Consider the following 14,376-nt stretch of genomic DNA (forward strand, 5'->3'; position numbering starts at 1 on the left):
GCCAAAAGTCCACCAACATGTAGGTTCTCCATGACTTGGTTGCAGCAGCGTCACAAACTCGTCGTTTGTTGTAACAGTACACGAACTCCTCCCGTGAAGGCGTGAGCGACTGGATCGCAGTATCTATCATGAAACCGTAGCAAAACAAGCAAAAAAGCGACATGTATCTTGTAGTTATCTAATGATGATTGGACTAGTCCCCAGGGTATCAATTAGGTGCGACCCCTACGGGTCCGAGGTGTGCTTTTGGGCTGCGTGGCCCTGCGAACCCGGTGAATCCTTCACGCCGTGAGAAACTTTTTCAGCGGCGTGGTATATGCAAGTTCAGATTCATTCGAGCTAGAGTTCCGTGGTGAGAACATGGAGCGGCTTTGGTAGGTACTAGGTCGACGGATCGGATCAATCCCGCCTCGTGCCTCGCGCAATGTGTCCACGCCAGCCCGCACCACGGCCTTTTGCTCCAATTGCCACGGCACGGGCCTTGGAATGTCCACACGGTGGCAGGCACGGCTCGCGAGACGCGACGCGACCACGGCGTGGTGGTCAAGCCGAAAGCCTTTCAACTCGCGATCGACCTCGTGGTGGCGGCGAGGGGAGACCGCACCGCGCAAGCAACCGAGATGTCCAACGTGCACGGGCGGGTTAGAAGCGTGAGCTACTGCCGAGCTTCGTGGCAAACTGGCAATGGTAAGCGCCCGGCGGAAGTGGGAAAAGCGGTTTGGTAGAGGGACTTGTCCGTGAAGTAACTGGTAACGGAATCTGTCGCTGCCATAGATATCATGCTTTTTTTCCCCACACATTCAGGAGGGCTCAGAACGTTTCGATAGGCAACTCACGACTGCTATGGATTGGGACGCGGCCGCAAAGGGGTGACACTCTAGCGTGTGCACAAGCCTGGATGGGTCCGCTTCTCATCGAAAGACGGTACCAACTAAGCTACGCTCGACTTACTGTCTTAAGTACTCTCTTCGTTTCTCAATTTTTGTCTATAATCTCAGAATTATCTATCTTAAATTGTTTGTCTACTGCGGTAATCAATGATACTTTATGATCTATTTTTCTGCTATGTTCTTAAGTACATGTATGTATTTACTCTAACGCTGATGAGTTACTTATTTTCATCATTGTATTGATTAGGGATAGTATGATCATCTTACTGTATTTTTCACTCAATTTTAATATTTTTTGATTTATATATAATGGTGAACGTGGACAAATATTACGGCTTGCTGTCTTTAAGTACTCCCTCCGTTTCGCAATTTTTGTCCATGGTCTCGGAAGTATCTCTCAAATTATTTGTTCATTGTTGTAACTAATGATATTTTATAATCTATTTTTCTGCTATGCCCTTGAGTGTATGTATACATTTACTCCAACGCTGATGAGTTACTTGTTTTCATACTTGTATTGATTAGGGGTAGTATGATCATCCTACTGTATTTTTTTCACTCGATTTTAATATTTCTTAATTTATACATAATGGTAGACGTGAATAAATATTATGAAACGGAATGAGTATCTTGCTAAGGAAATGAGCATGGAAAAAGAAAACCTAGCAAGAGGAACAGTTTGCATCCCCAATTATTCGGTGACAAGCAACTTGTATTTTGCATCCCCACAGGTACGGAACTCTAGAGAGGAAGTTTGGCCCCGTCAAAAAGAAATTCCATAGATCATGTGTAATATTTTTTGTTCTAGGTCATGCAAACGCTTGCCTCTTTTTCTAAAAAAAAAATCTTGAGATGCATGTGTAAACTCTTGTCGACTCGATTACTTGTACGTAGAAAGACCATGGTTAAAATGTATTCCACCTGCACTTCACATTGTAGGCTCCAAGAACGCACTAGTTTGGTGTGCTCATCATGCAACAAGCTAGTAAAGTTCAGCGGGTAAGGTCATCTCAAACAGATACTTTAAAATTTCGTCCCCTATAATACTATTACAGTATCCCCTAGCACTATTATAACATCCTTATATTTTTCATCTCCAATAGAGACCCTATTTCGTACCTTCTATTACTCTTCTCCTCCTTCCGAACCCACCGTCAGCCTCTATAAACAGTACTGCTACAGTATATGAATTTCTAGTGCTTTAAGTACTTTGCAGGGTACTGTAGCACTAGATGGAGATGCCCTAACAACATGGTACAGCTGACTGATCAGAACGGGAGACCAACGGGCACGAGTCATAATTTATCTTTCTGACCTTTTCTGATTCGGGAGTTATGAAACTAGTGTCAGACTTCAAATATTCTTGTGTCAAAAATGATGGCAGATGAAACGAGCATTGACCTTATAAACATCCATGGAATTAAAAGATGGGGGCTCGTTACCAAACCTTGTGCTTCAGACGTCACGCTAGAACTTCTCTCACGAACCTTCAGATGCAGTTCTAGCGTGCTATACGGACCAACATGTCAAAAGCTTTGACAAATTCATTGGCACCCGCGCAGACTACCCGTAGATTATTAGTTGGGCTCAGTCTTAGCAAAATTTATCCATGCCCACGTCGAACTTACCTGCAAGAAACTCTTGTTTGTGGTTTGACAACAGGTTGAGAATTTTCAGACTGGCAAGTGGTACTGGACAAAGCTCAAAAGTTCCAGGTAACTGCAGTCTAGCCAACAGTTCCAGATAATCACAGTCATGTTGTACATATTTGCCCACCTCGCTATTTTTGTAAATGCACCTTCACCGAAAGCAAACCTCCGATGTATGACGCCAAACCACCAACCTCCACAATCCAATTCACGGCCGCCTACAATGAACACTGAGAATGGACTTCAAATAAAATGCAAACATTAGTGAATTTTTTTTTTTGTGAAGAAAGCATCGGTACATGGATTTCACAACAATACCGTAACCATTTTACATGAAACTACTTAAGTCATACAGAACTATTTAGGAATCCAACCATAGTGTCGAAGAAAAAAAAAAGTATAATGTGTTTCTTACATCACGAAAATCAAGTGACCACGAATTTAGAAGAGACTTTGATTTGCCCGGACAACAGCCACTACGTGAAAAAGGACATAAATGACGGATGCATAATGATTAGCATCCGTCATCTAAACACGTTATTGATGACTAGTCGTAAGTGATGAATAAGTATACATCACCAATAAGATTATTGATAACGGGTCACAATTTGACCTGTCAATAATAAAGATCAGAAGTGAAGAGTTATAATTGTGACCTGTCATTTATAAAAAATCATAAATAGCGGATCACAGTTATGACCTGTCACTTATAATTGATAAATATTTTTTATTTTTGAACATAAAAAAGTCAAAAAAAAATCACCGGAACCATCCCAATGCAGGGGCCATCAACACTCCTTACATGTCACACGCTATTTTACATATTTAGGAATTAAACTCGTGACCTCCGCTCGCGTGCATTATCCATTACCACCACACCCTTACCTGCGTTTTGAAGGAAGCTAGATAGTTTATCCTTTTAACATCGTCATAAGTGATGTGTCACATTTATGACCCGTCACTTATGACTGTTTTTTCTGAATTGTAATTTGATTGGTGATCCGGAGTGACCTTCAGTAAAATAGATATATTTTGTATACGAACTTCGATTTTGATTTTTTTTTTATATCATCAAGTTTGGCCAAATTTTTCGAGGGAAAAAAATAGTCCGGAAGATTGAGTTCTCGCCTTCTAAAGCTTCCGCACTGTTTTTGAAATGTGTGTTTGTGTCCATAGCTGCCACCTCTTATAACAAACTTGAGCATAAATGTACAATGGTTCATAATCTAGTGCTGCTGAAGTGAGAAAAAAAAAATAAGAGAAAAATAAAATAAAAACAAAAAAATTATAGCATCATGCTATGTACATATTTAATATATAAGCAAAAAATTAAGTAAGTTATGATAGGAAACTGATTGACTAATACATCTAATAACTGATTTAATAAAACTTCTTCACCGATTCTGTTTTATCAAACTGATCATTAGTGACGGGTCACAACTTGACATATCACTAATGACTCTCTAGGATGACCTGTCACTGATGGATTGGTCATAAGTAATAGGTCATATTACGATATGTCATTAATTTCATATCTCTTTTGTTTGTTTTTCACATAGTGAGGTGGGCAGCATGCTTATCTTGTGTTTGAAGCGATTTTCCACTAAGCGGTTCCTCTGACGTAACTCCACCTCGTGATGTGATCTTTGACATGTGCCGGTTGCTACTTAGAACCGGCACTGATAAGTATTTTTTTCTCTATAAATATTCTTCTATTATTAAATTTGGTTGAAAACTTGAAAAAATCATTAAAAAGCAAATAAATTCTATAAAATCGTTTTAACTAGTTTTATGTTGAAAAATAATTCTACAAAATTTTAAATAATTTTTTTAGGCCTTTTAAAATTTAGATTTAAATCCAAAAAAATAGTTTTCATTTTAGCCGTTTAAAATTTGTTTAGCCGTAGTTTTCATGTCGTGGCTCTGGTTTGGGAGGTTCTTGCGTCCAAATCTTTCTAAAATTGTGCACTAGCGAACCTTAGCGTTTGTATGTTCTGGATATATGATTAGCCTTATATATCGTTCTCTTCCGAGAACTACAACTCATATTATCTTCACGATGTAAGCAGAAATATTCAAGGATTTGTGTGTGAATTGATCATCTTTGTAATTGAGTAAGAACAATAAGCTGTTTTATTTCTCTCTGTCGCTATCAACAAGGCCATATGTGTGGTGGTCACATGTTATTCCCAAAATTAATTAGAGTACAGCTGACAATATGATATCCTCTATCAAATTAAACCCCGCTTCTTCTGTTCAAATGATAGAATACCCATCTATGTATTTTGAGTAGATTCAACAGAATATAAGTAGGTTTATGTTTATAATGGTGAATGTATAATAAGTTTATATTTTCTGCTACCTCAAATCTTTCTTATTGCTTAGATTAACACCTCATATTCACAATTATTTGGTTTTCCTGACTCAAAGTAAATTAAACCTCAAGAAGTATGTAGATAGGCACATCATTACAGAGTACACTCCATACTTCTATTAGAGAAAAAGACAACACACTTTAGATATTACGAGCATGCATTTTTAGTATTGACAACGAAATGAGTCCAAATCACTGAAAAGATCATATTTAGGCCCTGCAGCTAGTCTATAGTATATATATTAATTTCATAAAAAAAATGAAAAGTATCTTGGTTCTTTGTTCAGATACTCAGATAGGGGAACTCACATGAGATCAAATGGTTTGTGAGAGATATATTTGGCTGCAAGCATGCTCAAATATTAAATTATGACAGACTCATGGCAGAAAGCGCATATGGTCAACATATGTGAAGACAGCCCTTATGAAGGCACCAGGCAGGCATTGACCCACTAACCAGCATATGTGACACTGGAGAGGATAACGCAGATAGAATTATTTGCAACTAATACAGGCAGCAATATTAGAACAGAACTACATAAAACACTGATGCAAGCAGTAATGCAGCCATTGAACTTCAGATAAACCTGATGCAAACCATCAATCATTGGAGTATTTTGACAGTTCAATTGGGATTGTCAGATTTTCGATTGTAATTCCTGATGTTACATCGTGTTTCAAATCTACTTGATACTGATACCAGTCTGCTGTTAGTGTATCAATATACTTGATATAGCAGCACCACTGTTTCCACCATATCTTAGCAACCTAGTGAGCTACAATTGTGGCCTCGCTCGATGTTGCAAGCTACTGACCTGTGCCATCGCAGCGGAGCACCTCGCACGCGGAGCAGCCGGCGACGATAGCATGCACGGACGAACCCCCTCCATCACCGGCCGAAACCACCTCCCACGCCGGCGGAGGACGCCACGGCCTCCAACATCGCCGGTGGCGGTGACTGCGAGAGGAGGCGCACTGGTAGGAGGCAGCGGCGCGGGCGGCCTGGGCTTGCCGGTGGGACATGGGGAAGACGCCAGGGGGGGGGGGGGGATCGAGCGCAGGGGCGACGTGGAGAGCACCTGGTGGGAGGAGGAGGCCGTGGCGGTGGCTGCAGGAGGAGGCGGCACTACTGGCATTTCCCCCTTCCGATGGAACGGGAGCGGAGGCGAGCGAGGGTTTCGGGAGAGGACGGCGAGGCCACGGAGGGGTGGCAGATGAAGGGATTGCGCTGCGGTGGCGGAGGAGGAGGTGGGCGGCGCGAGTCGGGGTGGAGGCACCGTAGTCCAGCGGCGCAGATGTCGGGGCGGGCGGGAATTGGGATCGATCTGGGGAGGAGGAATGCGAACGGGGAGGGGGTCGTGCGACAGAGATACAAGGGAGAAGAGGAGGGAACAGGTAATCGGTGTTTCTTGAAGGACCTTGATGCAAACGTCGCACGTGAGAGATCGGACGGATGATTTTCCTCAAAGGATTGATCGGACGGTCTGTCTTTTATAGATTGATCGGACGGTCTGTCTTTTATAGATGACGTGGCTCAATCTCGTGGTGAGAAAGTGTAGCACTTTAATAAGATAAGATAAGATAAGATTGATCGGACGGTCTGTCTTTTATGGATGACGTGACTCAATCTCGTGGTGAGAAAGTGTAGCACTTTAATAAGATAAGATAAGATATCACTTACCAGCCTTTCCATCCATGCAGAAAAATGGACTCTACTTAGTTGTATAACAGCCTACAATTCAGAACTTCTAACGTTTCTTTGTGTTGTTTAAGAATTGCATACGAGCTCATATTTTTAGCCTTCCAAATAGTCAAGACCATGGAAAAATTCAAAATGTTTATCAGTGCTAGACGAAAATGCAGATATATACTAAATCTGTTTTTTTACTTGTTATTTAGAACACCGACAAGTTCTCTTATACACATATTTTAACATTACTTTTTAAAATTATTTGTTAGTAAAATTTGTTAAATATATAATCTTATAAAAATATTTTTTATGGCGAATCCACCAATATTATTTGCATGTGTCGAAACCTATCAATTTTATGTGTACTAATAGTCAAAGTTTTTAAAGTTTGACTGAATGCATTATAAATCGACATATGTTAAGAACAGTAGTAACATTCAGCAGAGAACTCCATGGATCATACTGAAAGTATAGACTACAGAGAACTCCATGGATCATACTGAAAGTATAGACTATCATTTTATATGAGTTGGTCAGTTCATCCAGTTGTCTACTGAGTGCTGATGGTTTTAACTACGCCAGAAAATAATAGCAACAACTGACCATTATGATGAACTTGTCACAGGCATTTTTTTATTTCGAAACAATGACGGGCAAAACTCGCAAATGCTCTACACTATTCAAAGGAAACAAGATGGAATGACAGGTAGCAGTACATCTCGTTTTTCTAAGGAAACAAATAGCAGCATGTCGCTCAAAACAAAACAGAGTAGTGTTCGTGACTCAGGATCCCTCTGTTTTCTACACCACAAAAATGCCCTTTCACTCTAAAAAAAACTTGCTCATCGCTCGCCCCCATCATCGCCTTCTTTGCAATGCTTGGGAATGGGAATTGACCTCCAGGTTCTTCGGATGCCTGATCTGGAGGTCCTGTTTGATGACGCGGCAACGAAGTAGGGTCGAATTTTCCCAGCAGCCATATCTCCATGCGTTATCCATCTCTTGCAAAGTAGGATTGATGTTAACCGGCCTTTTTTTTGGTTTTTCTGTTTTATGTAACAGCCAGCAGTTCGAAACTTCGAGCGTTTCGTGGTGGTGAAGAAATGGGAATGCCTAGGTGCTCGATTTCATATTTTTCAACCTACCAAATAACTGTTTTTTAGACTAACCTACTCAAAGAAATTAAGGCCACGAAGCAAAATGAAAAGAAAGGGACCGATATGAAGTTCTATCACAACAACAACAACAAAACAGATTGTCTATTTTCAATGTGATTAAAAAATAGCTATTTTAAGTCACTTTTCTAACATGTTGATTCTGATCCAATAGTCACTCCATCAAGATTTTCTAATCTAGAAAAAGAAGTTAGTGAACCCTACAAACAAACAGACAAACATTTTACCAAACAATACCCAAACATTTTTCACTCTATCTTCCACACCACGAAAGGGCCCTTCTTCTGATGCTCACACGGCCGAAGCTTGTTCATTGCTCGCCCCATCATCGCCATTGCTGCGATGCTCGGGAACTGACATCCAAGTTTTTCCGATGCCTGATCAGGCTTTGTTGCTTGCCTTCCCTGACCTGGGTCTCCATGAAAAGCAGGAGTGCCACCCTGGCACCATCTTCCTACCCAACGATCCATACTCTTGGCTGGAACTGGGGGTATTTCTTGGTTGTCTTGGAGTTTACTCCCTTCATCCAATGCCTGGTCCTCCTTAAAACGGCCGATAATTTCGGCATCATCATTGTCGCAATGAAGTGCCATGCCAAACAAGCAACTTGCTTCTCCAGGTGGAGGACTGTCTCCAAGTTTTGATCTCTTGGAACTAGGAAGTTCAGGATCGGATGTATTAAGCTGTAGGCGCTTGAGCCATTGATCACTTGGCTCAGCACCTACTGCTGGTTGAACTATGTTGCTGGAAATCCGATTTCTCATTCTTCCCATTTGGAATAGTATGAGATCAAGGTTCGTGTTTCCTGTTCCGGGCATGCATGATTGCTTACTGGCAGTAGTTGCTTCGGACTGGTGTTCGTTTACATTACTGAATCCATTTACTTTACTGTATCCTGAACCTCCTCTCATGGACGGAGTTGCCAGTTGCTCAGTTTTTGTTTCGTTTGGGCGACTGTAGTCCTGCGGTACATTTGTTGGTAATGACAATATCAGTACAAAGATTTTTCAATTGCTACAGGACCATAACTAATGAGAACAGTACAGCTCGAAATAATTATCATGTAGAAGAACAAGCAACAGATAGGCGAGCATATATTTTGGAAAAATTGACCTAAATCTAATCAAAGACCAAAATTTTAACTAAAGAGCGTGAGTGTGAAATATATATCACATACATGATTGAAGTCATAAACACCAAAAAATAATGTTGAGAAAAATGCATTCGTGACAAATATAAACTTTACAAGCCTTCTCAGGCAAGTTTGCATGTGCATGTACATGCAGATCATTGCATTGGAAACGTCTTTTGCTATTAGTTGTGCTAAATACCGTGCAAATAAAGCCATATAAGTTTTTATTTTTTGAGAATATCAAACCATATAAGTCAACATTCGTTCTATGTGTAAGATAGGGTATAAGATTGATACGCAACACTGATACCTTCTGTGCTGACAGTGAAGCAATGCCTGCAACAGTCCAGAAAAGTGAAACATTAGAGTCTGGGCGATACTAACATTAGAAAAAAATGATCAAATGTATCATTCCATCACCAAGAAGCACCTTTTAGCACAAGCAGCCATGTACTAAAGGATGCCTTTTAGCTTATATTGTATTATACCAGATACTGTCCCTCACCTGCTGAAGATTTTGACACAAGAGTATCACTGTACAATGTTTCAGTTTTAGCTGACGATTGATTCTGTGTTCCGAATAGACGACTGCCAATATTTGTGCCATACATGCAAACTCCAAAACCACTAGATTTTCCTGATGACACTGAATTTTTAGGGTATGCACTTTGTGACTTGGAAGGAATTGTTAGTGTTTCAAATAAACAGGGTCTTTTTCGTTTACAAGAGCCTGTAGACTTTTCTGTTGGCTCTTTACCATGTGCCAGCGGCTCACCATTACTATTTGCTATCAATATATTCGTGATTGGATCAGGTGGCATGTAAGAGTCTTTTAAATTTGCTGCAGATTCCATTCTGTGTGTTTTCAAATGCTGCTGCTCATAAGGTAACAAAGAACTTGAAACGACATTCCCGTGAGATTTATACATCTCAAGAGCACCATCCTGCTTTCTGTTATTGGAACAATTTATTGGTTCATTCTGAAATTCTCTACCAAGTACTGGTGCACAAAACATGACTCCTGCAGCATCTTGTTGTTTATGAACAGCAATTTGATTCTTGTTGCTTCTTGCATACTTTGACTTCTTTTCACTAGATGCATACGGTGGATTTTGATTTGAGTTTGCAAAATAGTGCCTTGTCTGCTGCTCATCTATTAGACAATTTGACGAGTTATTATCATCCTTGTTGCATGGACATGACATTGTATCCGATAAATGTCCCTTTAATTCTTGCCCTGAAGGATCAGTACCGAGGTTGGTAGGATCTTTTAGGTGAGATACAGTGCCTCCTGCAGGCTTGCATATATCCACGTTCTCATCAGCTATCGGATGAGACTGCATCCTATATTCCTGTGATGACAATGCCATCACATGAGAAGCCGACATTTTTACATTCAGGGATGCAGGACCAAGTGCAGACCTACACTTTGGGTTGAGTATTTTGTCAATTTGTCGATTAATTTCAAACATAGGAAAGTGGCTCCGATCTGAATTCGGATCATCTGAGCTCCCAAGTTTCTGGAAATCCAATGGTAACTCTGAAAGCTTACGAATGGAATATGTTTCTGACACTACTGCCTGGGCAAGTAAGTTCATATCATTCTGCTTCATAGATCTTTCAAATGACTCATGACATTGTTCATTACCCTTTTGTCCCAGTTCTTTGCAAACATTATGTGCCACACCCCACATAGTAGAGTTAAATTGATGTGCATGCTGCACAGAGGCACTTCCATGACTTACTCCTACCATCAGCCTTTCAGCCACTGTAGATTTCATGAATTTCGTACTAGTGCCCTTGTTGGCATCCTCTAAACGATTGCTGACCTTCAGGGGTTCTGCACTGCTGCTTGCTTTCGTCCAGTGAGCCATCCACAAGTAATGCTTGTGTTGAGACGACTCTCTAGGATCTTTCTTGCTCAAAAGAACTTGAAAATCTTCTTTCTTCTTACATTTACTCCCGGTGCACTCCGACATGATTGAAGTACAAAGTATAGAATCAGATTTTCCTTTCCTCACAATCTTGCAATGCTAGTTGCAAAAGCTTCTGTCAAAGATGCAAAAGACAAATCATTAGACATAATGAATTCTTCAAGTTTGTACTCCTGACAAAAAAAAGCCAAACATCCAGTTAATCAGGTAAACATAAAAGATTCTGGCTTGAACCTACAAAGGGTGTGATGGCAGTGATGCGTTTTAGTTAAGGATTACTGATTTTTTAAATAATATTAAAATAATGGAAAATTGCAAAAAAAAATATTTCTTTTTGGAAAATTGCAGAAATAGTACCCTGTCAGCAAGCTGTTATTACTGCAACAGGGACATATCAGCATTTCGCTTGCCGATATGTGTGGGCCACCGCATTTACTGTGGTTATTACTGTGATAGGAGCCTCTCTAAGGGGCGCGGCGCCTCCCATTGTTGCTGTTTGTTCCAGAGAAGAGAGAGAGATCTGTGCGCGAGAGAGAAGAAGAGAGGAGGGAAAGGAGACTAGGAGGGAAAGGAGAGGGGGGAAGGGGAGGAGGAGAGGACATATCGGCATCTCGCCTGCCAATAGGTACCCTGTCAGCATTTCGCTTGCCGACAAGGTACTACTACTACAATTTTGCAAAACGGATATTATTTTTGCAACCTTCCATTATTTTAATACTATTTAAAAAATCAAGGATTTGGTATAGTTTTCAAATTTAGCCGCACAATCATGCGGGTACAACATTGGGGAAAGTGTGGAAGGAGGGGAAAATATTGTGCAGTTTTTTCATCTCAAAGAGTTAGTTCAGTTTTTCATTTCAGTAGCTCCTACTTGGTGCTTGAACATCCAGTACATGCTCTTCGGAAAACAGTAAGCGCCAATTTAAGCAGATTTCTCATGCTAATATAACCACATACACAGAATTCTCAAAAATGACCACATAAATCAAGTGGATCTAATATGCACCAGCAGAATAAACAACTTCTCAACTTCAATAAAGCCAAAAAAAAAAACACGTCATCAATTTACCTTACCAAGCACACGGTTGTGCTCTGCACCTCTCAGCCTTTCAGTTGAACCAGAATCGGATCGTACCGACTACCGAGCTATGTAGCGACTAGCGACCACTCCACCTGACCACCTCGTTCCTGCGAAACACTGCAAATTAGCACCAAACAAAGCAGCGAAAGCCCGACCAGAAATAAAGATTGTTGTCGCGATTCTTGCTCGAAACCGCCCGGGGAAACAGCGAAACTTCAACAGTTCAACGCAGAAATGGCCTGAGCAAAAGAGCACTCACCTCAATCTGCGCCGCGACGACGAGCGAGGATGCCAGCCCAGGCGCAAATGGATCAAAGCACCCCGCGCCCGCTCCTCCCCCTGTCCCGACCCAACAGCTCGAAATCCCTCTCCCTCTCGCTCTCCAGTATTCATTCCCCAGGAGGAAATAATCTGTGGGCGACAAAGAGACACGCGCGCTCCACAAACAGCTTCCTCAACCTCCACTCCCCTCGCCAATTCCGCCCATCCCAACCACCGCGAGCAGCACTACCGCCCACGCCGCTCACAGCGAGACACCAAGCTCTAGCGCCAGTGGCCCGGAGGCGGAGGCATTAAAGCCAGAGGAAGCAGTCAAGCAGGTAGTGGAGGAGCCGAGCGCGGAGGGAGAGGAGAGGAGAGGAGCAGAGGAGCCGTCGTCGAGAAAAGGAGGGGAGGAACAAGGAAAAGCGACGGCCACGTCCTCGAAAAGGGGCCATCGGTTGGGCCGGCGACTGGGTGGTGGAAGAGGAGCCGTCGGATGGGGAGCGTACGGACCGGCGGACACTAAAAATATCTCGCGGACGGACAGGGTGGGCCTCCCGTATCCGCACAAACAGCTAGCGCAGCCGCCGGCGTTCTCGTCTCTCTCTCCACTGGACAACCCAACACGATATTATGAATTTTTTAAAATAATACTATTTTATTAAAAAATTATAAAAATAATAGTTAAATTTATAAATTTGCAAGAATATGTGCCGATAGAACCTGTCGGCACTTCATATACTGTGGTTGTTGGCACTTAGCGTACCGACAGATTCTATATCATACAGATGATATTTAAAAAATATATAATTTTTTATATGATCTCGTGTGGAGACATTCTTTATATAAAAATTGTGTCTCTCATCGAAATCTACAATTTTATAGTTAAAAAATTTTCATTTTGAATCTATTTACATGCTCAAAAAGTAATTAGAAGTTGAAGTTCTATTTTTTCGAATCTAAAATTTATAACGACTTTTTGGTATCTAAGCTGTCGTTGACACAGGAATCAGTGGTTCTCGAGTTCTGAGGCCAGATCAGCAGTGTGCCGCATGGCGCCCTCCCGCGGGGATTATCTCTGCGAGGTACAAGAAGACTAAGTTCCGGAAGAGGGTGCTCGGGGCCATGAACAGTGGTCTTCGAGTATCCGAGTTCCCCGACGACCCGAGAAGACCAAGTGCGGGGAAGAGAGTGCTTGGGGCTGTGAACAGTAGCCCCCGGACACTCAAGCCCCCTGATGATCAGAAAAGATAAGTACCGGGAAGGGCCCGTGAACAGTGGCCCCCGGGCACCCGAGTCCCCCGAGGACCAAAGGAAAGTCAATTCCGAGAGAGAGTGCTCAGGGCCGTGAACAGTGCCCCCCGAGCACTCGGTTCCCCGAGGACCAAGAAAGGGCATATCCGGGAGAGAGTGCTCGGGGCCGTGAACAGTGATCCCCGAGCACTCGGTTCCCTGACGGCCTCAGAAGTCTTTCGCCGGTGGCCCCCACAGAGGTCCAGCGGTGAGGTGTCAACCAGTGAAAGACCTGATGCCGCATTTAAGAGACAGTGTGGCCTGTCGCTTCCAACTGCTCCTGCCACGCTCGTTGTCAGTCCCTGCCACGGCCTGACAGGAGGCATGGGAATATTTAATGCACGGGTCTCATCGCGGGACATCCGGCGCGCCTCGGGATAGCATCGCAAAGCCCAAGGTGTCCCGCCTGCCGCCCTGCTGTGTCAGGTATTCAAGACCGAGCGAGCACGCCGGGCTGTTCAGTGACTGCCCGGTGGGCCCTCTCCGCGGCGCCCGTTGCAGAACGGCATGATGACGAACCAGACCAGACGGGGGCGCGTTTTCAACCTTTTCCGTCACTTCGCGCAGCAGGCCATGATAGTTGCTTCCTATTTATGGTGCCTTGGAACTCGCGCCCTCCCTTTCTGGGCACGCTACCGCTCCGGCGGGTATTTAAGGCGGGGCGGGTTCCCGGTGAGAAGGACACAGAAGGTTGAGGACAGCAAGTCGAGGAAGAAGGCAGAGGTTCAATACAAGCACAGAAGCTCAGATCACCGAAGAACAAGGAGCCCAAAGCTCTAGGCTAAACAAATATTCTTATAACCAGCAACATCTCTGAGAGATATTCTCAAAGCATTTATAGCATACACACAGGAGTAGGGTGTTACGCTCAGTGCGGCCCGAACCTGTCTAAAAGAC

The 14,376-nt window shown here is 42.8% G+C and overlaps 2 protein-coding genes across 6 annotated transcripts; both read right to left on the reverse strand.

Annotated features, from left to right (window-relative positions):
- Positions 1–2,031: 2,031 nt before the first annotated feature.
- On the reverse strand, positions 2,032–6,515 carry LOC133883892 (uncharacterized). Of its 4 annotated transcripts, XM_062323283.1 has the most exons (3): positions 5,729–6,512; positions 2,667–2,769; positions 2,032–2,518 (listed from the first exon to the last, which is right to left on the reverse strand). In XM_062323283.1, exons 1-3 carry the CDS (start codon positions 5,934–5,936, stop codon positions 2,515–2,517), a joined length of 315 nt encoding a protein of 104 aa, XP_062179267.1. In that variant the 5' UTR covers positions 5,937–6,512; the 3' UTR covers positions 2,032–2,514. The 4 variants fall into 4 exon arrangements, 3 of the variants coding, with proteins under 3 accessions (XP_062179267.1, XP_062179266.1, XP_062179265.1); XR_009903024.1 differs by having other exon boundaries at positions 2,032–2,780; positions 5,729–5,828; XM_062323282.1 differs by having other exon boundaries at positions 2,032–2,757; positions 5,729–6,515.
- A 1,289-nt stretch (positions 6,516–7,804) lies between these two features.
- Positions 7,805–12,683, reverse strand: LOC133884803 (uncharacterized). Of its 2 annotated transcripts, none has more exons than XM_062324363.1 (5): positions 12,185–12,683; positions 11,919–12,032; positions 9,416–10,959; positions 9,221–9,246; positions 7,805–8,740 (listed from the first exon to the last, which is right to left on the reverse strand). In XM_062324363.1, the coding sequence occupies exons 3-5, from the start codon at positions 10,887–10,889 to the stop codon at positions 8,027–8,029; spliced, it is 2,214 nt and encodes a 737-aa protein (XP_062180347.1). In that variant the 5' UTR covers positions 10,890–10,959; positions 11,919–12,032; positions 12,185–12,683; the 3' UTR covers positions 7,805–8,026. The 2 variants fall into 2 exon arrangements, with proteins under 2 accessions (XP_062180347.1, XP_062180346.1); XM_062324362.1 differs by having other exon boundaries at positions 11,914–12,032; positions 12,185–12,653.
- Between the last annotated feature and the right edge of the window lie 1,693 nt (positions 12,684–14,376).

The sequence above is a fragment of the Phragmites australis genome, chromosome 11 (genome assembly GCF_958298935.1).
Source record: "Phragmites australis chromosome 11, lpPhrAust1.1, whole genome shotgun sequence".
Taxonomy (NCBI): Eukaryota; Viridiplantae; Streptophyta; class Magnoliopsida; order Poales; family Poaceae; genus Phragmites; species Phragmites australis.

Excerpts from the sequence above, each read along its gene's own strand:
- LOC133883892 (XM_062323281.1), bottom strand. The coding sequence starts at position 5,936 with ATGTCCCACCGGCAAGCCCAGGCCGCCCGCGCCGCTGCCTCCTACCAG. Across the intron at positions 2,770-5,728 it reads GCTCCGCTGCGATGGCACAG|TGTTCATTGTAGGCGGCCGT; the intron begins GTCAGTAGCTTG and ends GTCCATTCTCAG.
- LOC133884803 (XM_062324363.1), bottom strand. The coding sequence starts at position 10,889 with ATGTCGGAGTGCACCGGGAGTAAATGTAAGAAGAAAGAAGATTTTCAA. Across the intron at positions 9,247-9,415 it reads TGTGTCAAAATCTTCAGCAG|GCATTGCTTCACTGTCAGCA; the intron begins GTGAGGGACAGT and ends GGACTGTTGCAG. Across the intron at positions 8,741-9,220 it reads CTTCACTGTCAGCACAGAAG|GACTACAGTCGCCCAAACGA; the intron begins GTATCAGTGTTG and ends AATGTACCGCAG.